This window comes from Phycodurus eques, chromosome 6, assembly GCF_024500275.1.
Source record: "Phycodurus eques isolate BA_2022a chromosome 6, UOR_Pequ_1.1, whole genome shotgun sequence".
In the NCBI taxonomy this organism is placed as follows: Eukaryota; Metazoa; Chordata; class Actinopteri; order Syngnathiformes; family Syngnathidae; genus Phycodurus; species Phycodurus eques.
The window spans coordinates 7704965-7729565 of record NC_084530.1 but is presented as its reverse complement, the minus strand read 5'-3'; the positions used below and the strand labels follow the sequence as shown (position 1 = coordinate 7729565).

At 40.2% G+C, this 24601-nt stretch overlaps 2 protein-coding genes across 5 annotated transcripts; both read right to left on the bottom strand.

Annotated features, from left to right (window-relative positions):
* Positions 1-2306: 2306 nt before the first annotated feature.
* On the bottom strand, positions 2307-15302 carry LOC133404400 (centrosomal protein of 95 kDa-like). Of its 4 annotated transcripts, none has more exons than XM_061680254.1 (21): positions 15061-15302; positions 13855-13983; positions 12833-12940; positions 12243-12353; positions 11678-11801; positions 11172-11290; positions 10252-10490; positions 10076-10118; positions 9924-9985; positions 9650-9837; positions 9423-9564; positions 9192-9300; positions 8884-9083; positions 7897-7992; positions 7680-7806; positions 4994-5163; positions 4842-4916; positions 4614-4766; positions 4381-4527; positions 3145-3216; positions 2307-3058 (listed from the first exon to the last, which is right to left on the bottom strand). In XM_061680254.1, exons 1-21 carry the CDS (start codon positions 15083-15085, stop codon positions 2882-2884), a joined length of 2616 nt encoding a protein of 871 aa, XP_061536238.1. In that variant the 5' UTR covers positions 15086-15302; the 3' UTR covers positions 2307-2881. The 4 variants fall into 4 exon arrangements, with proteins under 4 accessions (XP_061536238.1, XP_061536240.1, XP_061536239.1 ...); XM_061680256.1 differs by having other exon boundaries at positions 9198-9300; XM_061680255.1 differs by having other exon boundaries at positions 9423-9561.
* An 851-nt stretch (positions 15303-16153) lies between these two features.
* Positions 16154-23608, bottom strand: LOC133403697 (CD209 antigen-like protein E). The gene is made up of 7 exons (XM_061678843.1): positions 23362-23608; positions 21755-21844; positions 20268-20279; positions 18782-18924; positions 18579-18673; positions 16869-17006; positions 16154-16314 (listed from the first exon to the last, which is right to left on the bottom strand). The coding sequence occupies exons 1-7, from the start codon at positions 23453-23455 to the stop codon at positions 16212-16214; spliced, it is 675 nt and encodes a 224-aa protein (XP_061534827.1). The 5' UTR covers positions 23456-23608; the 3' UTR covers positions 16154-16211.
* Positions 23609-24601: the final 993 nt, after the last annotated feature.

The window sequence follows — 24601 nt, the reverse complement described above, 5'->3', positions numbered from 1 at the left end:
TTTGGCTTATATTACAGCCCTCTGTCTTTTTTTTTTTTGGTAGCGCTCTGTCAGTGTGGCGCGTCTTGATGTGGCAATATTTGCCCAAGTCTGTCAGATTGCAAGGGCATGTGCACAGTCCTCTTTAGATCACCCCACAGATGTTCAATGGAACTGTTCGTAATGCCTTCCACCTGGACTAAGGACTTTGTTCCAGCTGGAGAAAAAAAACAGCCCCAAAGCATGATGCTGCCACCACCATGCTTGACTGTAGGTATGGCGTTCTTTTGGTAATGAGCAGTGTTATTCTTGATGATGTCACTACTGTGCCATATTTTTTCCACTTGATGATGACTGTCTTCACTGTGGTCGATGTCGTATTTAATGCCTTTGGAATTCTTTTATACCCTTTGCCCTTCTGCTGTCAGTGTCAGATGTGACTATAAAAATGACAGGGAAAGCCTACTAGAAGATCTCGACTTTATTTGGGGTAAATTACAGGCACTTTAAATGTGGCAGTTTTGCGCTGCCTACTATTTAACGTGTTTGGATGTAATTGGTTCATTCGGTATGTGCGGAACCTACTTCCTCATTCGGCAGAAGAATGCCAAGTTCCTCCCGGTTTGAGTGAATGGTGAAGGCGGCCATGACAAAGCAACCATAGGAACTTTAAATGTCTACAATGTCTTCTTTTTTTTTAGCAAGTTGTCATCACCACAGAGCCATCAAAGCAGATGTCTAGGCTTCGTTATTCTTAGCATTATATTTGTATAAATAAATGTTTAACTTTTGTCCAAAGACGCCAGCCATTAAAAAAAATAATAAAAAAAACTAAATTTAGCAAGTTTGGCTTCAGTTGACCCCCCCCACCCAAATGTTTTATTTAGACACATCTGTTAATATGCCATTTAGCTAATAGTATAATAAGATTCATTATATATATATATATATAATTTACAGATGGATTGTCAATGAAGAAATCGGTGTTCTACGAAAAGAGAGATTTGGTTCTATACAGAGTGAAATCAAGTATCTCCCCCCCCCCCCCAAATTCGCTTTTAAATCTCCAAATGGTTGTGCCCCACCTTACTCCGCCCCTACCTACACTCTTTCCTGGTGCCTCAGGTCAGCTGATCAGCTGCTGCTTGAGGTGGCGAGGTCAAGGCGGAATCTCAGAGGGGGTAGGGCCTTTTCCGTTCCTGGCCCCACGCTGTCGAATGCGTAGCAGAGAAATCTCCTCTCTGTCGATTTTTCAACCCAGTTTCTTTTTTTATTTTATTTTTTTCCCCTTCTGGGGTTGGTTAAACAGTCCGAATTCAACTCAAACTCAAAAAGTCCGAAAAGGGGGAGGGGATAGACAACCCACTCCCGCCGCTCTTGACTGGGGAAGACTGAGCAGATGTTTACAGGCAGAACTGACACATTCAATATGGCGGACGCAGTGACGCATCCCTGCCAATGGCCAACACGCCCGTTCGTGAAATCATAGAAAATGGAGCGCGCTATGATTCTCTTGAACGTCGCATTCTCAGAACGTACCACGACAAAAACGAAGTCAAAAGCATTTGTGTCGCGACGTCCGATAATACACTGGAAGATGATGAATGATAAACCAGGGGCGCCTCCTGACGGACGTGAAAAGTATGCTTATTTGGAAATGTCTTCAACTGTTTTAATATTCAACGTTCTGTGACAACCTCATCACATTCTTAACATTTGTCACGGGCTGCTTTTTATCGAACCTCAGCGACAACCTTTGAAAGGAGGTTGAGTTTACAAGTCGATCTCAGTTCATTAGAATACTGTAGAAAGGTTTAGTTATTTAAAAAAATATATATATATATTTATGGAAACTATGTAGAGTCATTAAAGACAGACCAACTCCTACCTAATTTCGATGTTACAAATCATTTGGATTGCTTATTTTATAATACTCGAATTCCTAGGGATGGTGAATTTGGGGGTTTCGGTAGCTGTAAACTAGAAACATGAAATATTTCACTGTTTGTGAATAAGAATTTCGCTTTTTAAATTTGAGCAATTGTAATCAAATTTTCCACAATATTAAAAGTCTTTTGAGTGTCACCTGTAGAATTTAGGAAGTCACGTACATGGGGAACCATTTTTCCAAGTCCTCTGAGGGCCACACTAAATTTATGAAAACAAAATTGGATGCAACAAACGTTTATTGTGCTAGACTACCAGCATTTGTGGGTTCATTGTTTGGGGGGCGTTTTATTGATTAGAATTGCCCATCCTTTTTTAGGGTTGTGTGGTTGTTGGAAATAACAGTGAAGACGAGGGTTTTTTTTTTTTTTACATTGCAATATGAGGTTTATTGGTTCAAGTGGAGACCACATCGCCCACAAGTCAACAGCATTAGAGTCATGTTCCTGTCATTTTAGGTGATTCATAGGATCTTCATAGAAGTTAATTTCCCTCCTAAATTTATATCTTTCATCACACTTCGATATGTTACAGTTAGATTTGGATCCTAAGACTTGATTGTTATTGTCCAATGGATTAAAAAGCACCAACACCTGGTTAGTATTTACACACACACAAAAAAGGCACAATTTAAGTTAAAAATAAATAAATAAACCACTGGAGTTGTGGATGCATTAAAGGAAGACATAGTAAAAAGAAGTTAAAAAAAATCAGTTTTGGTCATTTGGCAAAAGAAGGAACATTTGTACAGGTAACCAGGTAAAATAGAATAAGTACACGATAAAGGAACAGTTAGCTACAATTTGTCGGACTCCTTTCAGTTCATCAAATGTAGGTTCCGCCTCCTGAACCCGAACAAGGCTTGCAGAAGCGCTCTCCTCTTGTGCAAATATGAGCAGCCGTCAAGACGTTGGACCTCCAGTTGGTTTCTTCAGCGGCGATCCAGACGTGAAAGTCAGTGCAGATAATCGTTGCGGCTGTGGAAAGACGCCATGCGGACTCGATTGCATAATCTCTGGACCTCCAGATCCTGGAAGTGGTCATCCTCGTCGTTCTGGATGATGATCTTCTGCAGCTCGCCGATCTCATGCTCCATCTTAGAACGCAGCTCACGCTTCATCTTGAGCAGGACCTGCCAAAAACAAGCAGTCGATACATGGTGCAAACTGGGAGCGGCGTTAGAAGACTACGGTGAGGTTTTTTTTTGTTTTATAAAACCTTCTCTTGGGCCTTTTTTCGAATCAGAATCTCCTGTCGCTCTTGTGCAAGTTTTTCAGCCAGAAGTGAAAACTGCAAATAGACAACAGATTGAAAGAACAAGTCATATCAATGTAACTGTGATGGGGTTGGTACCTACCTCTTGTTCACTGATCATTGCTGTTTATTTGGTATTGTTTAATGATTAAACAAACCCAAATGACAATTACGCAATACCACATGAAAGGTTGGACAGCAATCCCTCAAAAACAAAGGAATTGACCTTGCCGTTCCAATACTTTGGGCTTTTTAATTTTGCACATACAGTCCCCTCCAAGACTCCTTTAAAGAGGACTGTATCGAAAAACTAACTATTATTAAAGTAAAGTGCAATAATTGCAGTAGTAATGATTTATGTGACTGACTGAGCAATTCAGGGAAGCTCCTGTTATACCCAATCATGGCACCCGCCTGTTCACCTGTGGGATGTTCCAAACAGGTTTTTGCCACCTGTCCCAACTTTTTTGGGGGAAGTCTCGCAGCCATAAAATTATAAATTTAATATATGTATGCCTGTGTTAGTTATATTGTCTCAAACGTTGAACATGATTTGCAAATCGTTGTATTCTGTTTTTAACACAACGTCCCAACTTCATTGGAATTGGGGTTGCCAATGGCTATGGGTTTAGCCATATAGCTGCTTCTCTGCAGCTATATGGCTAAACCTTATCATATGAAAACAAACCTAACTGAATCTGGGATAAGCAAATATTATAAACACATGAGAACTCAAATGTGCAATAAAAGACATCAGCGGTATTGGTTTCCTATTTAAAAGTATCAAATCTGTCGTGGACAGATAATCTGTTTTCCATCTTTTGTTTGGTCATTTTTGGGACGAGGAGGTGTAAATTTGCTCGAGGAGCCTGGTAGGATTATTGCTAATGCCTGCAACGGAAAAGGAGGAGGCTCTGGCCAGTCTCGACACATGTGGCGACACACTAGCAAAGCATTCTGGGATTTGTAATATTAGTAACGCATCCGCTATATCCTGGCGGCCCAACTCTAATACACATTTGATATGGTCTCACGGGCTGAATATAATTACATGAGTTTGACATATCGCTCAAAACAATTAATCGATTATCAAAATAGTTGTCGAATTAATGTGCTGATCGATAACTTGTCGATTAGATCTTATTCTATTGCGTAAGTGGTCAGAATGTTGTGGCTTGTTGGTGTGTGTGTGGGTCCTACTTGGTCTTTGTAGTAGTTCTCCATCGACTCTATGTGGTCCTGGTGTCTTTTCTGGCGCTCCAGCCGTTGCTCTGCGGCGAAGGCTCTCTGCTCCCTCAGATGAGCCTTCTGCACCTCCAAACCCTCCTCAAAGAGTTGACGAAACATCTACACACACCGGATGATCAGATTTATGTGAACATCAAGCGTGTTAAGAGCACTAAGAAGTTCTGTGGACGGTGTCACATGGTCACCTTCTCCTCGTTGATGCGAGCCTTCATGAGGCGAGCCCGGTGCTGGACGTGGTAGTCCTGATGGTACTTCCTGGCCCTGGCAATCTGCTGTCGCTGTTCTCTCAGTCGGCTTTGGGTGGACTTCTGCTGCTGGCTGTGCTCTTTAAAGTCCCTCTGGAGGATCAACACGATACCTTGTGACAGCCTGCTTTTTCTTTGCTCTTATCAAGTCACAACATCTGAACCCACCAGACGTCTGCTGTGCTCCTGCTGTTTGTGCACCATCCCCACGAGCAGGTCGTGTTTCCTCTGCGCTTCTTCCAACTGCCACACAGGGGGGAGCGTTCATTGTTCACTTGCTTGGAGCCTTCAGTAATACACAACATCAGGCATGAACGAACCTCTTGGGAGGATCTGCTGCGTCGCTGCTTCTGGGCAGAGGCTTGGCCGCGGAGTCGGTCCACCTGCTGCTTCTGCTGCCGCCACATGCGGCCCAGCTCATGGGAGGAGATGTGCAGGAAAGGCAGCTCCTCTAGGAACATGGGCAGGAGCTCATTTTCCTTCACTTTCACTGGACAAATAAAATGGACGCCAGAACATCATATCCCACACACTCACCTGCCACTCATGAGGACATTCTAATATGTAGTTAACCTTTTTTAGCGACATGAGTTGGACACAATATTACAAAAAAAATTCCTGTACAGAGGGTTCCCAGTTTACCACAGTCCCGACATACGACGTTTCATGTTGTGCAAGGAACTCATTCTTCATCCGCAGAAGAATAAGTGGGCATGCTCACTTTGTGCCCTAGTTAGGTTTTAATAGGGCTTAACGATTTGGGAAAATAATCTAATTGCGATTTATTCATTTTTTTTTTTTTAAACCAATTGTGATCGTGATTTAGCATGTATTATTTTTTGGGGGGAATGGGAACTTTATCATCTTCAGATTTATTCACTATACAAGAAAACCAGTTGCTACAGTATGGGCAACACGACATCGGCTACAATCAACAGATGTACAACACTTTTCCTTAGGTCAGGCCTAAATGTTGCGATGAATTGATAGGACGAACATTTATTTTAATATTGAATTGTAAAAAGAAAAACCTTCATTCACAGTAGAATATTGACTGATTGATTTAACTTCAAGCCTTGTAAACATGTAATATGATGGTCTTGCCAGCAGCAGTAGCACTGCTGTCAGTGTCAGCCGAGGATAAAGTGGAAAGTAACAGGAGTGATGCTTTTTATCACTAAGATGTGAGAATTGAATCAGTCCAAATGGCAAACTATATTAAACGTTGATTAATGTTCCTATCAATTACAGTAAAAGTGTTGAGCTGATTCACCTGTTAGATAATAAGCCTCAAGAAGGACTTTGAGGACTTTATCTAGCTCAGGAAATTTGAAGATTTTGGGTGGTAAATATTATTCACTGGGTGGGGGAGCATATTAAAATGTACAGTAACTCGTCACTTAAGCTGTCAGATAATTTGAATTAATTTCAAAAGCAAGTCAATGTGGCCTAAATGACATGCAGTACTCACCAGTTTGTCAAAATTGAACTAAAGTACAATACTTGAGTTCATGTGGATGTGGAGGCCCCATGACTGGGTTTGCCTTGGTGTACGCCACTGTGCTTAGCCACCCCGCAGTCTGTGACAGTGTTGCGGTGGATTCACTCGGCTTGTGCGTTAAGAAGGTAGCTCGCGAGCGAAAGATGCAGAATGATCATGGACACTTCAAACATACCTCGTGGTTATATGCTTCAATGCGGCGCCGAGCGGGGGGCACATAGACGAGCTCCCCCAGCTTGCAGGGTTCTCTTTACCAATCGATTGCGAGGGACTCGTGGCTGCTTGGCTCCTCCCCTGTGAGCCTGCCTGCCGAGCCCACAGCGAACAGCGGCTCCTCCCCGCTCGGAGGAAAAACTCAACTGAACTACCCCTCGGTAATGGCAAAAGGGAACGCTGAGGCAACCATACAATTACAAACCATATGGTAGACGCTTTTACAGCGCACATCTCTATCCGCCGGGTTCGCTTGCATGTCATGTGAGCATTTTTTTATTTTATATCGCAGCCTTTTTAATAATTGCATTCCAGTATGTTACAATGTCGGTTTGAATTTGTTTAATTGTTCAGCCCTAGTTTTTAATGCAATTGTTTTACATCTGTGGCCTAGAAGTCTTTTTCATACAAATATTTACTGCTTTAGTGCAGGTTAGAAAATAAACTGCAGCGCATTCAAATTTGCGTTTCGTTTCGTAAACCAAAGAACCCCTGCATGTAGGTGTACCTAATGTAGAGCTGGGCGATATATCAAGAAGCTCGATTCAATCAATATTTTATTAATATTTGATATGGAAAAAGGGGATCATCAATTATATTTTCTATACTTTTCGCTACTCCGCGAGACATCCGCCAACATGGAGAAGATGCGAGTGACTGGCAAGCCATAATTGTCCCAAAAGAGAGCAAAAGGTCTATTATATGGAAACAACCCTAGTCTGCAAAAGGTTTATAAAAGATGATTCGGACAAATTGTTCTGGAAGTTAATTTCTTTAGGTTGGCAAGTCCGCAGTCATAGCCATAAATGGAATTTTACTAAAAATTGGAATAATAATTTCTTCTGGTGTTTTGTTTTTCGGCCTTGGTTTTCATTTTGGTGTATCACTAATTTTGAGATCCTTAATATTTTGAAATACCTGAAGGGAAAAGTAATGTATTTGCTGTTGATGTTTATAACTGTTAAATAAGCCTGCTTTATAATGTAACTCAAAATTAAGTCTGGTCCAGTTTTATACATTTATAAACTTCAATTCAATAAATATCGAGTCATATCGAATATCGACATTATGGGGGGGGGGGGGGGAAGTGATATCAATTTTAGACCATATCGCCCAGCACTAACCTAATGTACATTTTACATGACAGGTTGAAAATCTAATAGCATAAAAAGTAAGGAATCCATTACAACCACTGAAAAGCAATGGCATTTGTAGCATTAGGTATCGTTTTAAAATGTCCCTAATCCTTCAACTAGACGTACAAATATATAAATGAAATAAATGTATCTTACGCGGGGGCATTTTCTTGGGTATTCGTAGTCGTCCTGATGTGCCTGATGTATGACGGACCTTCGACTGGGACTTTGTTGTGGGCGATTTGGGAAAGTCTTTAAGTATGGCCTCTCTGTACTCTCGCTCCTGAGTACACACAGAATACTCGTATTTACAGACAGTGGAAGTAAAAATAGCGACATCCTACAGTTGATGACATTCAAAGTGATGACTCACAGCTTCCTGAGCTTTGTGTCGTTCCTTGTTGAGATCTGCTCGTTTTTTGCCTTCTAATCTTGTTAATTCTGCCTCGTAAGCATGGTTCACCACAGTCTGAGAAGTGACAGATGGATGGTTAGACACAGAACATGAAGCCCACCATAACACATACCGCAATTTCTCGTGTATAATGCGCACCCCCAAAGTTGACCTCAAAATTCTGGAAAACCCTTCTACCCATGTATAATGCATTTTTACAATGCATGATTTTGCTTCTACCCATAAGTCTAATATTAGTAGTTTTAAAAAATATATATATATATTCTGAAGTTAAGCACTTCCTTTGAAGACGTAATTCTTTTTATTTATGTACTCTTATTTTGAAATTCACAGCCCTTCTTTTATTTAGTAAATGAGAAAACACACAGTTGTGCTCATATGTTTGAATTTGGCAAAATTTCTAAAATGGGTGCAATTCTTTAAAGAAAACATGAAGGACCAGGCGAAACACATTTTGTTTTATTTTAATGGGATTCAAATTAAATTGTCAAGTATTTCAGAAAAGCATTATCATCAAACAAAACATTACCATAAAGAAATTAATGATGGTTGTTGTTCAGTCATCAGTCGTATTTAAAAAAGTATTTCTTCACAAATTCTGCCAGGGTATGTAAACCTATGAGCACAACTGATGCAGTCATACGTATCCCTGTCATATTGGAATGAAAGTGTAGGCTACCCCTTTTTCCATAGCCTCTAGGTGGCAGTGGCATATTGAAATGAACGTGTACCGCTTTTTCATAACCTCTAGATGGCAGCATACATTTATAAAATGGGAAAGTTTTTTTTCATTTTCCCCTATACCCATGTATAATGTGCACCATTGATTTTTGATGGGTTTTTTTTGGGGGGGGGTGGGATGTGCATTATACACAAGAAATTACGGTATCATTTTAAAGTTGGAAGTCAAGTGCTATTTAAAAGACATTTAAAAATCGAAACAACCTTTCTGTGTTTTGTACGGCGCGGCGGCTCACTTTGCCACGTCAGAGGAGCAGCCGGGATGTTTGCTTGTCGGCCATCTTTATAGATGTTCGGAGACTGGTCCTTGTCATCCTCAAAGTGCTCCTCCACAGAGTGATGACCCGGTAGAGGTAAGATAAAAGAGGAGCAGGTCCTATGGTTGGATTTGGTTTCAGGTGTTCCTAAAATGGAAAATTATTCTTGTATAGGCATTCTGAGTTAAAGTAAATGCGTCCTTAGATGTCCAAATGTTAGCTGGTAAAATGCATATTTTAGGCATATTCACACACCTGTGGGTAGTCTACGATGCGCCGCAATGTCGTGACTGGGATCCGTCTCCGCTTCCTTGTCTTCGACTTCACCAAGCTCGTCACTGTTGGCCAAAAGTCGTTTGAGCATCTGCAGGAAAGACAAATAAAAAAAAAAAATCAAGAAGATAAAATGTGATGGTGGGGGTGTTAAATTAAATGTTCAGTTCTACAGAAAGTCGCATCATGGTGCGCAATTACACCTGTTCTCACCTGATCCAGCTCATCAATTCGATGGGTGAGTTTCTCAGATATGTGATGTAGTTCCTTTTCTGCTCGCCTGTTTCTCTTCCTGCGGTGAGAATGTGTCTCATCAAAGTCTTCCTCCTCATCATCATCTTCGTCCATCCAGCTGCTTTTCAGACAAAATAGTGGAGGGTTGAGCGAGACAACCTCGAAGCGAACAACTATCGTAGCATGAAATCGTTTCCTGAAGATACCTGAGGCATGTCTCATTTTGGAGCCTTCCCGCCTGTGGTCTTGTAGTAGGACACAGGTGTTCGTCTTGCTCCTCTTCCTCTGTGTCCGGGGGAGACGGGGTAGTGGCCAACGTCACATCCTGCAGCGTGAGGAGGAGCACATCTGGTTGTGTGTGGAATAAAACCCTCTTGGGGCCTCCCTTAGTGGGCTGTAAATATCATACTTGGTGATGAAATGCATAATTCCATAAAATATGGCACTTAGTTGTTAAGTGACGACTTGCTGCTTTCCCACCTCCAGTGTCTCCATCTCAATGTCAGCCCTTCGCTGACTTGATGAATCCTTTTCACTCACGGCTGGAAAATGGATACAGAGATGGCAGAGTATTAGACTCGAGATGTAAACTCCAGAGAGCAGGGATTAAATATGTTTTGCTTTCGACCTACCTGGAGAGTGTAGTCCATTGCAGATAACTCTGGAGGTTTGTGCCTGGAGGACAAAAAGACATTTGGTGGAAGGACAAAAAAGACGCTTTGACCCATGTGCAAAAATCTACTAATAGGTATGCCACACTCACATCTAATATACAAATAACACTTTCAAGGCAGAAGAACATTGATACCTGGATAGCAGCAGGGTCGTGTTGCTCCTCCGCACTGCCAGCAGCATTTGTGTCTCGGCTGACCAGGTGTGTGTCTGTGTCGGTGTGGTGGGGGGAGTCGCTCTGGGTAGGTGGGTGTAGTGCAATGGCAGCGTGCTGCGGTATATTCAAAGGTACATCCTGGTCATCTGAGGGACCGGAGGTGGTGATTGCATCCATGGTTACGACTGCATCTGTGGTTAACGTCTGGACAGCTGGCCCTGTTACGTCAGGAGATAAAGAGTAGTAGCAGGACAATTTTTTTTCTTGCCCTAGAATCCCCTACAAATTGGATGGTGGGGAAAAGTCAACAATGAGAACAAGAACAGACGATCTGTTCCACCGTATAATGAAAAACATTTTAGTGTTACTACAAGCGCTGCATGCAAATCCAAACAGTAACATTAGCACTGAAGCTGCAGCAACATCAGAGATTTCCTGGCTGGTCCACCAAAGACACTATCCGCCCGAAGCTGTTTTTAAGTCAACTTGTTGCAGTTACTATTTTATTATTAAGGAAAAAAAGGGGGGGGGTGGAATCTCTCTCTGTACGATCGGGGACCTCGGTTTACAGCGGTACCAACATACCATTTTGAGGTTATCAACCAATGAACTTTTTTCGCAGTGGCATAAAAATATGTAGCTACAGTACATAACACAAGAAGGCGCGCTCAGTTACTGCGGTACTTAGTTTTTCATTTGATGGTTTTATATTTATGGGCTAGAAGTATTTTTCCTGCAAATACTTATTGGAATTATGACTTTACTACATCGATAGCGTAGGTTAGTAATCAATTAGAGCACCTTACATACAAATTTGGGTAACATTGCTGGCGTAGGAATGGAACTGAGTCTGTAACCGAGGCAAACTTGTATTTTTAATGTATATTTTGGCATCTCACCTTCTTGTTGATCTGCAAACGTGCTGGCTGAGACTCTGAGCCCGATGGCCTCAGTGGGAGATCCCGGCTGTTCACTGTTGCCGGAATGTTGGGAAGTCTTACTCGACTGCGTAGTAGACCTACATTTTAAGATATGTGATCAGCCAGAGGTTCATCCCTATAATAGGCATACTATAGTACATTTCACTTGACTCGCTGAACTATGACTGACAGAGTACATGTAATGGGGTTTTTGCTAACAGAACTTAGTGACTTGTTTAAGAACAGCCTCCTGGTCCAACTTGGTCCCCTCCATTCCATGTCAGTGCAGTTTATACTCAGTAACCCAGAAATAGCCTGTAGGCCTGTTTTATTTCCGCTTGATCTATCCCCCCCCCCCCCATCAATCATTGCCAACTGTGGGCCTGTGAAGCCCTTTGAGACTCTTTTGTGATTAAGGGCTATACAAATAAACTGGACTTGACTTTTAACAAGCAGTGTAAAAAGAGCTACAGGAAGGTACTTACTCTCCGCCCTCAGAAGACAAACGCACTCCCTCCATCTTTGTGTCCATCTGTTCGATGGCATTGCTGGTTGTTGGCGCCTCGCTTTCACCACCAGCATCCTTTCGGAGACCACCATTTTGTGACCCTGATTTTGTAAAATATGTTATTTTGCTTGTTTTTTTAATATTTGTAACGAGTCTAACAGAGATACTGTTAGTGACTGTGAAGGAACAAACTACCATACTTGTGGCACCACAATTCTGTTTAATGAACAGGTTCTGGCAGTCAAAACTTTCGTCACAATAAACAAACCATGTCACCCACATTTGCCCTGTCTTTTCTATCTGGGACATGACATTCATGAGGTGCAGATATGATGTTACATAATGTGGTCTGAGGGGGAAGGTCAGCCACACAAACAAAGCACTGCTCAATTCTGCCAAATGAGATGTTTCTTTGTTTTACATAGCTGCTTTTAAGAGGAAAGATGTCCAGTTTATGTAACAGGAGAACACAGATCATCACTCGTGCTTGTCAATATTGAGAACAGTGAAACCAAACATACAGTAGTCTTAGATATGCCCACCATCATTCTGTGAGTCCTCGCTTATTTCCTCGCTGAGATATTCCAAGAGGCCTTCAAATATATCCAAAAGGTTCTTGATTGACTCTTTGTCTCCCTGGATGACATTTTCTCCTGTAAGCATACAAATATTACTAAACAGTTTCTACTGTTATTCTGCACAGTAGCGCTGTCACTATCGAATCTTTTTAGAATCGATTATCCTATAGATATTTCATCGACTAACCGAGTAATCGCCCCCGCATTTTAGTTACTTTATTTATTTATTAACCAATAATCAGGTAATCAGATGTTTACAACACCCCCTTACATACTGTTAGTGCCTGCAGTACCAACTTTCCACCAATAGGAGGTTACTAATACACCGTCAAGGGCGTTTGAATACAATAGCATGGAGGTGTATGTATATTGATATGTCTGTATGGAAGATAACTTGCAATATGGCACTATCCGAGATATCTGTGTCGACCTATTTTTGAAGTCGACTTATCCGAGTAAGACACAGCAAAAAAAAAAAAAAAAAAAGTGCAATTCTGGCCCCTTATCTTTCAATCTGTACCTTAGTTTACACAGACACAAAAATGTTGTTATACCTGTGATATGAGAGAGACTGATCTGAAGATAATCCAGCGACAGAGAGTCAATGACACACTGAACATTATGGACGTCATCCTCTTGACTGCGTGGTGATGCAATATAATCTAAAAAGAAAGAGAACGTGTTGATGCGAAGAAGATGGATGTCAACTCCATGACAACTAAATATACATTTTCAGCAGTAAACAAAAAGCTACATCAACACATAATCACAATGCATGGGCATGCTAAGAAAGCTTTTGTAGGTCAGGTGAAAAAGAAGTATGGGGAAACATTCCAATGTGAAAATCCCAAGGCTGTTGTATATATAAAAAAAATTTACTGTAAAAAAAAATAAACTTGTCCAAGGCTTAAAATAAACTAGCTTTTGGATTTAAATATACTGTACATGATGGCGATGCGGAGTAAATGTTTTTTGCGGAGCCGATTAAGGATGTCATTGATCGGATCGGTGAATTATGACATTAAAGCCGATCAGCATAAAATGCTAATTATCGGTCGATACCGATCAAGCCGATCAGAAGTCTACTTATTTGGTTATTCTTTCGCCTAGAAAACACACATACACTGGCAGACACTTAAAGTGTGACTCCCCTAAATAATAGTACAGAAATTTATCAGTTTCCTTCTTTCTTGTAATTCTTTGTGCTTATATTTTAAAAGACTATTTTTCTTAACTCCTCCTGATATATTTGTTTTGGATTCATGACAGTGTCATGTTTTGTTTTATGACATTATTTTATGTCCAAATGGAAATGACATTTTATGTTAGTTCATATTTTTGTTGTTGTTTTGAATGAAAATGCCATTTATTGTCTTTTGAATATCACAGTATCATCGCATGTAGCTGACCAACCTCAATAAATGGACCTTTGCCTCACTGAAAAAAAAATATTTGCGGCCCTTGAAGATTTGTATTCGAGTGCCTCTGAGCTAATAAACTGCTTCATAAAAAAAAAATGTAGGTACTTTACTTCCAAATAGATATTGCACCCTGTTTGCCGTCACATGAACCTTACCTGGAACCTTCTCTCTCAGGATGTTCTCATACAGACTAACAAACACATTGGCATCACAGTCTGCGAGTTTCGTCAGCTTCTGTTCGATGTGACACTTGCCGAGCAGTTCATTTGCCACATCTACCCAGTCTGTGGGAAGAAACAATGAAAAGGGGATTAATATACATTGGTTCAAAAGGGAGATACAATTAATCGACAACTCATCGATTATCACATTAATCGATAATGATTTTTGGTAATCGATTAATTGTTTAGAGACCTTGTTTATTTTAAGTGTCCAAACCCTCTGCATTTGAGCCTCTCAGCAGTAAATATTAATAATTAGATTATAATAACAAAGCAGTAGATATTCATAATTATATTTTCATAATAATAAAGCAGACTGATTATCTTTGTTTAAGACATTTGCAAACATCTTTTCCTTTGGAAAACAATAACATTGTTGCCTATTTTCTGAGATGTTATGGACCAAACCAGTATTCGAAGTTTGTTTGTTCATTTTCTGTCTGATTTTGAATAAAGGGATGGAAATTAAAGATAATAATAAACCGATTCATCGATTAATCTAAGAAATAATTGACAGATTAATGATTAAAATGAATCATTAGTTGCAGCCCTAGATAGAATTGAAAACACGCGACCTAAATCGCTGCTCTATATCTATAAAGCTCTACCTACATCTATCAGAAGACAACAAGGATATTACAGATAATTATTGTGTTCGAATGTGAGTGAAGGAGACGGGTGACGATTCAGTAGATTAAGGTTTTGAGGCGGCAAAGTAAAGTTAGGGAGCGGGTAGTTGACTCCCCCCCCCCCCCCCCCCCCCCCCCCCCCCCCCTCCCTCCGTTCACTACACAGCCTTACGTAACGCGTACAATTACTGCCAAGTTTTAAGGGCGGAAGACACCAGTTCAAATTGATATCTGTCGATACCCAACACTTTCACTCAACCCAACATCTCAACTAGCCAGCATTGCTAATGTAATGTTACTTTGTTTCCCCCAGACATCGAAGAGTGTCGTAATGTGGACTTATTGTGACTGATTGCGGTGTTAATACATGACGAGGGCATTCACACGGCTAGAAACGTAACAAAACAACAAGAAAAATCGAGCTAGCAACCAAAGTTGGCGATATAAAGTTAGCGTTAGCTTCCATATCGCACGGAAAGAGGCGGCGGTGTTGCCTGCCTGCCGCTTTTACCTCTCTGTTCCTCCGGGGTGCCCATGAAACAGCTGTTGAAGAGAGGCAGATGTGGCTCCAAAGCAACGAAATGGCTGCAGACAAGGTGTTGCTACAACTCAAATTCCACAATGGACAATAAAGGGTCCGTTGGTGTGCTTGATAGTGAGGTTTACAGTAAGAGAAAGAAGGAACTGTCTTTCCTGACTTAAAATTGAACTGTTGTTTGATTGGATGTTCTTGTTGCTAGTTTCCGGAAGTGCCGTTGACCTATGCATACTGCCCTCTGTCGGATTTTCTTTGGTTAGTGCAGGGAATATTCTTTTTCTGCCATAATGTAGCCACGAATCACGCACACACACACACGCAATTAGAAAAACTTACTACTACTTTAGAACTGAAATTCTCTTTTACATGTCGTTATAAAAAACAAAAAAAATGCATTGTGGAAGATTTGATATCTGCATTCTTGGTTTTCATTTTATGATGAATGCAATATTGCGAGAATATTTTCACATCATTTCAGAAAAAAAAAATTAATTAAAAAAAAGTTATATGCAGTCTGTCTTTTGTTTTGTCTTCACATGAAGACAAAACAAAATGTAATTTACACCCTTTTATGTTTTGCTGTACTTTTTAAATGAAAGGAAACTGTCACATGGGGCAACTGGTGAGCTAGTGGTTAGCACATCTGCCTCACAGTTCTGAGGTTCAGAGTTAGAATCTTTGCTCCAGCCTTCCTGTTTAGAGTTAGAATGTTCTCTCTGTGCTTGTGTGGGCTTTCTTGGGGTACTCTGGCTTCCTCCCACATTCCAAAAACATACATTTAAATTGAACACAATTGTCCATAAGGTGTGATTGTGTGTTTGAATGGTTGTTTGTCTATACACTTTGTGCTCTGCAATTGACTGGCAACCATTCCAGGGTGTACCCCGCCTCTCGCCCACTGTCAGCTGGAATAAGCTCCAGCTCACTTGTGACCCTCATGAGGATAAGTAGTGTAGAAAATGGATGGATGAATGTCGTGGGAGGACAGAGAATATACTATATATTCTTTATTCACTCCAGTGATTTCTCCACAAATTCAGAGATGGTGTGGTGGTCCATTTGCCTGACTTCGGTGCAGGTACTGTGGGTTCCGTTCCAAATCAGTGACGGTGTGAATGTGAGAGTTAATGGTTGCTTTTCTCTGTGTGTGTCCTGTGACGACTGACAACCAGTCCAGGGAGAAGTCCACCTTTCACCCAAAGCCGGGTGGAATAGGCTCCATCTGACCTGTGACCCCAAACAGGAAAAGTGGTATAGAAAATGGATGGATGGATGGATGGTTGGTTTCTCTAGACCAGGGGTGTCAAACTCCTTTTTGCTGCAGGCCACATCATAGTTATGGTTTCCCTCGGAGGGCCGTCATGAGCGCGAACAGATATGTTATTCATCGATTTCTTTGTGTATATGTAATAACATGAGGCAATTGTACATTTACTGCATATTTGAAACCACAAGCCAATAAAAAGTTGTTAATTCAGTTTATTTTTAAATGGGGATTGGTAACAAAAATGTTTGCAATCAACGTTATGTAAAAGGGAAGACGATTTGCAATGTTATTTTAGCAAATAAAGATGAAGTCGACGCACTTGAGTTGCTTTTCGCGGGCCACATCAATGGATGACATGACGGATGTGGCCCCCGGGCCTTGAGTTTGTCACCTGTGCTCTAGAAAAACAAAATTATTATCTCATGGTAATCAACAACAGTAGGTATTACAGATATACAAAATGAACTTTGTTCAGCAATTATAAAGTTTTATTATCTCCTACGAGTTGCCTCACACAATCTTTTCACATATCCAAAAGTGTTGTTCTCCACATGTGACATCATTCCAGCTGTTATTGATGTCACCGAACCTTATTTGTACACAGTCTTCCTTTGTGCCTTCATAATTATTAGGTTCATTTGCAGCCCAGTAGCTGTAACACAAGAACACAAAAATATAATTTTCATTCCAAATCAGTACTGTACTTTACTTCTATTCCTTTGAAAAAGACGAACTATTCCATGAAATTCAGAAGAAAGAAATACAAATACAGAGAAGAGATACATTCCGGGACGTTGGTCGACCTCTGTGTGGATTTGAAGGGGGGGGGGGGAATCCCTATAGGATATAATGGAATTTAAAATAATAACCATTCCAGGGTCAAACCATCACCGTTGTAAAATATTTAAAAAATATATATATTATTATTCTATCATGACACTCTTAACACATTCCCTGGCATTTACGGCTTTAGAAGTCAAATATCCATGTTAACTGGGAAGGCTGGCATTGAATGAGTTAACTGTCGCAAGTGTAAAAATTATAACTGGTAAATGATAAAGGTCCCCTTTCATTACTGTTCTCGTATTTAATTTGGACAACAATGGGTTACAATTTTTTTTATTTGGGGGGGGGGGGGTAAATTGTCTTATGCGTCTGCTCACCAAAGCACACTCTCCATCCTGTGAGAAGCTTGCTTGCTGCCATTCATGTGAATGAAACTTAGCCGCGATGGCCATCGCTGGCGACAATGAATGCAAGCTTCACTATTTCATCTGCTACAGTTACATTAAAAATTAAATCTATAGTTATCCTATAACACAACATATGTTTACTTTATAGAGTGTGTTTTTATGGCTGGGCAACAGTTGGTACTCAGCTGAAATGTTGTGTCGCCGTTCAGCTGAGTTGAGTGGGTGGGTAAAAGCCATTAAGTGGTCTGGTGTAACACAGTACTGTATATGAATATATGAATATAATTACCAAAACTTCACACTGTCAGCGATTTCAAATCCTGTTGTTTGCAAGCGGTTTTGGTGTTCAAAGGCTTTTGCATTCAAACGACAAACTGCTTAGATGTCAACCTTAAACCATGTCACAGACTCATTTTGACCCAAGTTATGCATAAAACAGCACAAAAAAATGGATTCCGATGGAAAGAGACCTTTGACTGTAACAGACTGTTTAAACACATTACTTTAATGACCAAAGTGTAACAAATTGCGTAAAATGCAAAGACAATGTAAAAAGAAGTTGACCAATGTTATGTAAAAACAATAAAACACTTTACCTTGTACCGTCTATGTCGAAACAGGACAAAAGAAGTGGGACACTCTTTCTGCTTTTATACGTAAAAACCAAAGAAAAACCAAAACGCACATTTTAGGCTAATCCTTTTATACTCAATGAATGTCTTTCTAGCGATATAAACAATATGCTGATGGGAGTGCTTTGAGCTGAACTAAGGTCTTGTGCGATTTGACGATATCTGCTGCGACCTCATGCATGGTCATGGGTCAAATGGCAATTATTATTTTTTTTAATGGGACTTAGAGGTACGCATTTTGCAAAAATGTGGGTTACATACCGTATCTTTGGAGGTTCCACTGTAGTTTTAAAATTGTGACACCCACATAGGTGAGTCTGATTTAATCATGAAGTGCAAACATATTAAGAGATGATGTTGGTGTTTAAGCATTTGAAACATGCATGAAAAAGTTTTAACCTTTCTGTCAGCTGAGACCTGTCCACCCATTTCCATGTGCCGTCTTTCTCGGTCAGCCCAATCCACACCCTCAGGTTGAATTTCACTATGAAGGCCTTGTTAAGAGACACAACACAACACAAAATTATATTTGAGAGGTTCAACTCCAGGAAATTGTGATTAAAAAGTGTGACAGAATAAAATCACACCAAAGCTAGTGCTACCTGCTCTTCTCTGCTGTTGATAACCACCAGGTCTGCACCTCTTCGAAGGCAGTCGGCTCTGCTGCTGGACCAGGATCTTGTTGTTGAAGAAATGTAATACAAACTAGAGGGGAAATAAACCCATCCTTGTCGGCGATGGCTATCTGCTCAGTATTTTTGCATGGACAAACAGATAAACATATACAGGAGCACGATAATTGATTACAATTTGTCAGTTCAAAGTTACAGTAATTTCTCATGTATAATGCACATTCCCTCCCCCCCCCCCACCCAAAAAAATTTCCAAAAGTTAATAGTTCGCATTATACATAGGTATAGGAGAAAATGAAAAATACTTTCACCTTTTATAAATGTATGCCACCATCCAGAGGTTAGGAAAAAGCTGTACACTTTCATTCTAGTATGCCACCTAGAGGTTATGAAAAAGTTGTACACTTTCGTTCTTGTATGCCACCTAGAGGTTATGAAAATGGTCTAGCCTACACTTTCACTCCAATATGATAGGGATACATATGACTGCATATATGTACAATTGTGCTCATAAGTTTACATACCCAGGATGAATTTGTGAAATATTATTATTACTTTTTTAAATATGACTGATGACTGAACAACAACCATTATTCATTTCTTCATGGTTATGTTTTGTTTAATGATAGTGCTTTTCTGAAATGCTTGACAGTTTAATTTTAATCACATTAAAATAAACTTAAATGTGTTTCACCTAGTCCTTCATGTTTTCTTTGAAGTATTGTACCCATCTTACAAATTCTGCCTGGGTAATCAAACATATGAGCACAACCGTGTTTGTGTTTCTCATTTACTAAATAAAAGTAGGGCTGTAAATTTCAAAATAAGAGCAAGTAAATAAAAATCAAGTACTATGTGTTCAAATAAAGTGCTTCACTTCAGAATCCATCCATCCATTTTCTGAGCCGCTTCTCCTCACTAGGGTCGCGGGCGTGCTAGAGCCTATTCCAGCTGTCATCGGGCAGAAGGCAGGGTACACCCTGAACTGGTTGCCAGCCAATCGCAGGGCACATACAAACAAACAAACATTCGCACTCACAGTCACACCTATGGGCAATTTAGAGTCTCCAATTAATGCATCTTTTTGGGATGTGGGAGGAAACCGGAGTGCCCGGAGAAAACCCACGCAGGCACGGGAAGAACATGCAAACTCCTCACTTCAGAATATTTTTTGAAAAAAACTAACAAAATACAGATAATAGCAAAATCATGCATTGTAAAAATGCATTATACATAGGTAGAAGGGTTTTCCAGAATTTTCAGGTCAACTTTGGGGGTGCGTATTATACATGGGTGCGCATTATACACGAGAAATTACGGTAATCATCTCAATAATGTTTAATCTTCCAGATTCACTGTCACACTTACCAATGGTAGTGATTTTTCTTTTCAGCTTGTCAAGTTCTTGAGAGGTGTTTGTGCAGGTGGCCTCCTGTGGCAATTTCTTTTATTTTGCTGGAAGAATGTACTGAAAAGGCAGATATACAGTGGATTATAAAAAATACACAGCCCTGTTCAAATGCCAGGTTTTTGTGATATAAAAAAAAGATGAGACCAAGATAAGTCATTCCAAAACTTTTTCCACCATTAATGTTGCCTATAACCTGTACAAATCTATTCATTAAAAAATATCTTTTAGACAGTGAAAGTACAAACAAATGACTGAACTAATGTGGTTCCACAAGTGTGCCCTCTCATAACTGTGATGTGGTTGTGTTCAGAATTAACCAACTACATCCAAACTGATATGAAATTGGAATCAGCTCACACCTGCCACCATTTAAAGTGCCTATTTACTCCAGATAAATTTCACGTGTTATTGTAGGCGTTTCCTGATATTTTTTGTATTGCTTTCTAGCAGATGCCTATTTCAAACTGTTCCTAATTCCTTCCACCTTGACTAAGGTCGCACTAGTTCCAGCTGAAGAAAAACACTCCCAAAACATGCTGCCACCACCATGCTTCACTGTATGTATGATGTTCTTTTGGTGATACGCAGGCCAAAAAGTTCAGAAACGGTTTCATTGGCTCATGACTCATTTGTTTGGGAGATTTTTTTTTTTTTTTTTATGCTCTGAAATGTATTTGCAGCGTAACTTTAAATTGGGGCAGGTGTGTGATGACTCCCGTTTAACATGAGTTCGAATGTGATTGGTTAATTCTGAACACAGCCACCACAGTCTTCACTGTGGACATTTGTGCAACCACATTATTGGTTGCACAAATTGGTTGCTTACCTCGTGGCGGCACGGTAGACAACTAGTTAACACATCTGCCTCACAGTTCTGAAGACCGGGGTTCAAATCCCAGCCCCGCCAATGTGGAGTTTGCATGTTCTCCTCGTGCCTGCGTGGGTTTACTCCAGTTTCCTCCCACATTCCAAAAACATGCGTGGTAGGTTGATTGAAGGCTCTAAATTTCCCGTAGGTGAGAGTGTGAGTGCGAATGGTTGTTTGTTTATATGTGACTTGCGATTGGCTGGCGACCAGTTCAGACTGTACCCCACCTGTTGCCCAAAGTTAGCTGGGATAGGCTCCAGCATGCTCGCGACCCTAGTGAGGATAAGCATTCCAGAAAAGGGATGGATGGATGCTTACCTCCCCTCTTGAAAAGATGTTTTTTTTCAATTGAGTTGTTGATGTTATGGGCCACCATGACTTAATGGTGGGAAAACGTTTTTTTAATTACTTATCTTGGTCTAAAAAAAATTTTACGCAAAAACCTAGCATTTGAACAGCGATTTTTCCGACTTTTTATATCCACCGTATACCATTACTGTACAGATTTACTGTATTCTTACTGCTTGAGCTTGGGTTCAGTACTCAATTTTGCCTGAGCACATTGTAGCTCCTGTTACTTTCACTTATTCGACTTTGATGTTTCAAAATTGTCAGGACAATGTGGGTAATACCAGGAAAAAGGAGGAGAAGAATTTGAACTCACAGGTAGTAAGACGCAGTGAAATGTTGAGAGCAGCTTGCAGGACGCACAGGAGTCCAAAGACCACAGCAACTAGTCTGTACACGTTTCTTCCTATGAGAGGACACCACCATCATGAACACAATAATATTTGAGGGAGAAAACATGAGATCGTCAATGAAATGAAGTTATCATGATGACCATACACATGAATGTGTGGAATGAAAATATTTTAAAACTTGGAAAAAATGCATTAACAAAGATAGTTAGCGCCTTCCTATGCTATGATTGTAAACATTACTTAAAAAGTAGAAATGATATTCTTAAAATAAAAGTCCAGTCTTCTGAGATAACATCTTTATTATCATAACATGAGTATTACAGCCTGTTTAGGAACAGGATCAAGCTGGTCAGGCATCTCTGCGAGGAAAAGCAGTCTACCAGTCATCTTGCATTTATGTATCTATTAGAGAATTCTTTTGTATTGCATCTGACAGTTCCTCTTTTGCTATACTTTCACTTCTCTCCTTGTTTGAGAAATTTTCTGGTTCAAGCTGCTATAGGAGACATGTTTTCCTTGTTGTCTCAACACTGTCAATTGCCTTTGCCAGTGATGCACTCTTACTGGCTGAATATAAAATTTCCCCGTTGTCACTTCTAATTAATAAACATTAACAATTCTTTGAATTTAAGTGGCATAGCGATGTATGGTTTGTTAAGGCACCCACATGTATCCAACAGCATCCAGTAGTGTCTACAAGTACACGTGAAAGCCAGGACTCGTCTCTGTCCTTTCCTAATGTACTTTGTCCACAATAAATGTTGAAAAAAAAAAAGAAAATGTCAAGTTGACTGTGTGTTTGGGGAATACACTACATTTCTGCCCTTCAATTTGCTTCTTTTCTGGCTTTGAAAAAAGAATTACGAATTTAAAAAATATAGTTAATCCACAATAAATAAAGTGGTGGCACGGTGGACGACTAGTTAGCACATCTGCCTCACAGTTCTGAGGACCGGGGTTCAATCCCCGGTCCCGCCTGTGCGGAGTTTGCATGTTCTCCCCGTGCCTCCGTGGGTTTTCTCTGGGTACTCCGGTTTCCTCCCACATCCCAAAAACATGCGTGCTAGGTTAATTGAAGACTCTAAATTGCCCGTAGGTGTGAATGTGAGTGCGAATGGTGGTTTGCTTATATGTGCCCTGCGATTGGCTGGCGACCAGTTCAGGGTGTACGCCGCTTCTCACCCAAAATCACCTGGGATAGGCGCCAGCACGGCCACGACCCTCGGGAGGATAAGCGGTACGGAAAATGGAATGGAATTGATAAAGTATAAATAACTTAACAACCAAGTTATTTACAAGTTAAAGCCTTGCGTTTGTCTGTGTTAGAAGTGCGTGCAGGACAGAAGCTGCAACTAATGTATTGATCTCATTACACAGGTATGATCAATATCTCGACCAATGCTTGTATCAGTATTATTGTTACAGTATTAGGACGGATCCTGTCAGCACTATTGTACACATTCCCCCAAACTTTCATCTGGAAATGTCATTAAAATAAACCAAATAGCATGAATGTAAAGACAGAATTAAGCATATTAATATTGCTTCAAAATTCTTACACAGTATTCACCTGTCACTGCATCTGTCCCTCCTTGGCTTGAAGCACGAGTCATGTTCACATAGTCCATCTGCACTGGGACTTCTGTATGATCAAATCTCACCATGTTGCATCCCCTGGATCGTATCAATGATGCTGGATGTTTTATATTCTCTCATTAATGACCACTTTGCCTTCAAATTTAGATCTGTCACCTGGCAAAGTTGTTGTTCTCCTTGCTTACCACTGTGTGAATGTGTGGCATGTGACTATGACATTATTGAAATGTGCATGTGAAAGGGTGGAGGGGGCAGTTCCTCCAATTGCCTCAATCTCTTATTAAGCAATAAGGAAACTTTAAAATGCATTTTAATGGTGTGATTGGCAGCGCTACTGTGAGTAGAAAGATTACAATATTAGTTCAAAAGGGTGATTAACAGAGGCGGCCCTTTTTAACACACACCAGTCAAGACACACCTGCCATCATTTAAAGTGCCTAGGGATAATATAAAGGAAGAGAGAATTATGAACCGTTATAAATCACTTCAGGTTTAGAAACCCCCCCCCCCTCCCCCCCAAAAGTGTTCTTCCAGGCTTTTCCTGTTTTTTTTCTTCCTCTTTTTCCTTTCTAGCACAAGCCTGAAACTATTTTGAACTGTTCATAATTTCCTCCACCTTGTCTAAACCCTCAGGTCAAGAAAGGCCTACTAGACCATCAACAGCAATGTATTTGGTGGCAGGTGTGTGTTGACTCCCATTAAAGTTTGAATGTGACTGGTTCATTTTGTACACAGCCACATCCTCAGTTTTAAGAGTGTGGATACTTGTGCAACAATGTTATTTGGCTTGTTTAGTTTTACTTCTCCTCTCGAAAAGATATATATTTTAAAATGAGTTTTACTGGTTATAGACCACATTAATAGTGGAAAAAGTTATCTTGGTCTCACTTATTTATATCACAAAAAATGTCATTTGAACATCGGTGTGCAAACATTTTTTTCTATCCACTTTACATTGTATGGGTTTGGTACAATAACAACAAAGTTGAATCACAACACAATGAAATGCTCTAACACAAATGTTAAATTTTTTAGCGATTTTGTTCCCAGTCAAGAGTTCTCGGATTAAAATATAAGAAGGGAAAAGTCATAAAAACACATTTTAATAGTGTTGACACAGTGTCGACAATATTTCTGTTTTTTTGCGACACAAGGGGAAGTCTCAACAAGGGGTTTTACAAATAGAAGGAGAAAAAAATAACATAAACAGGAAG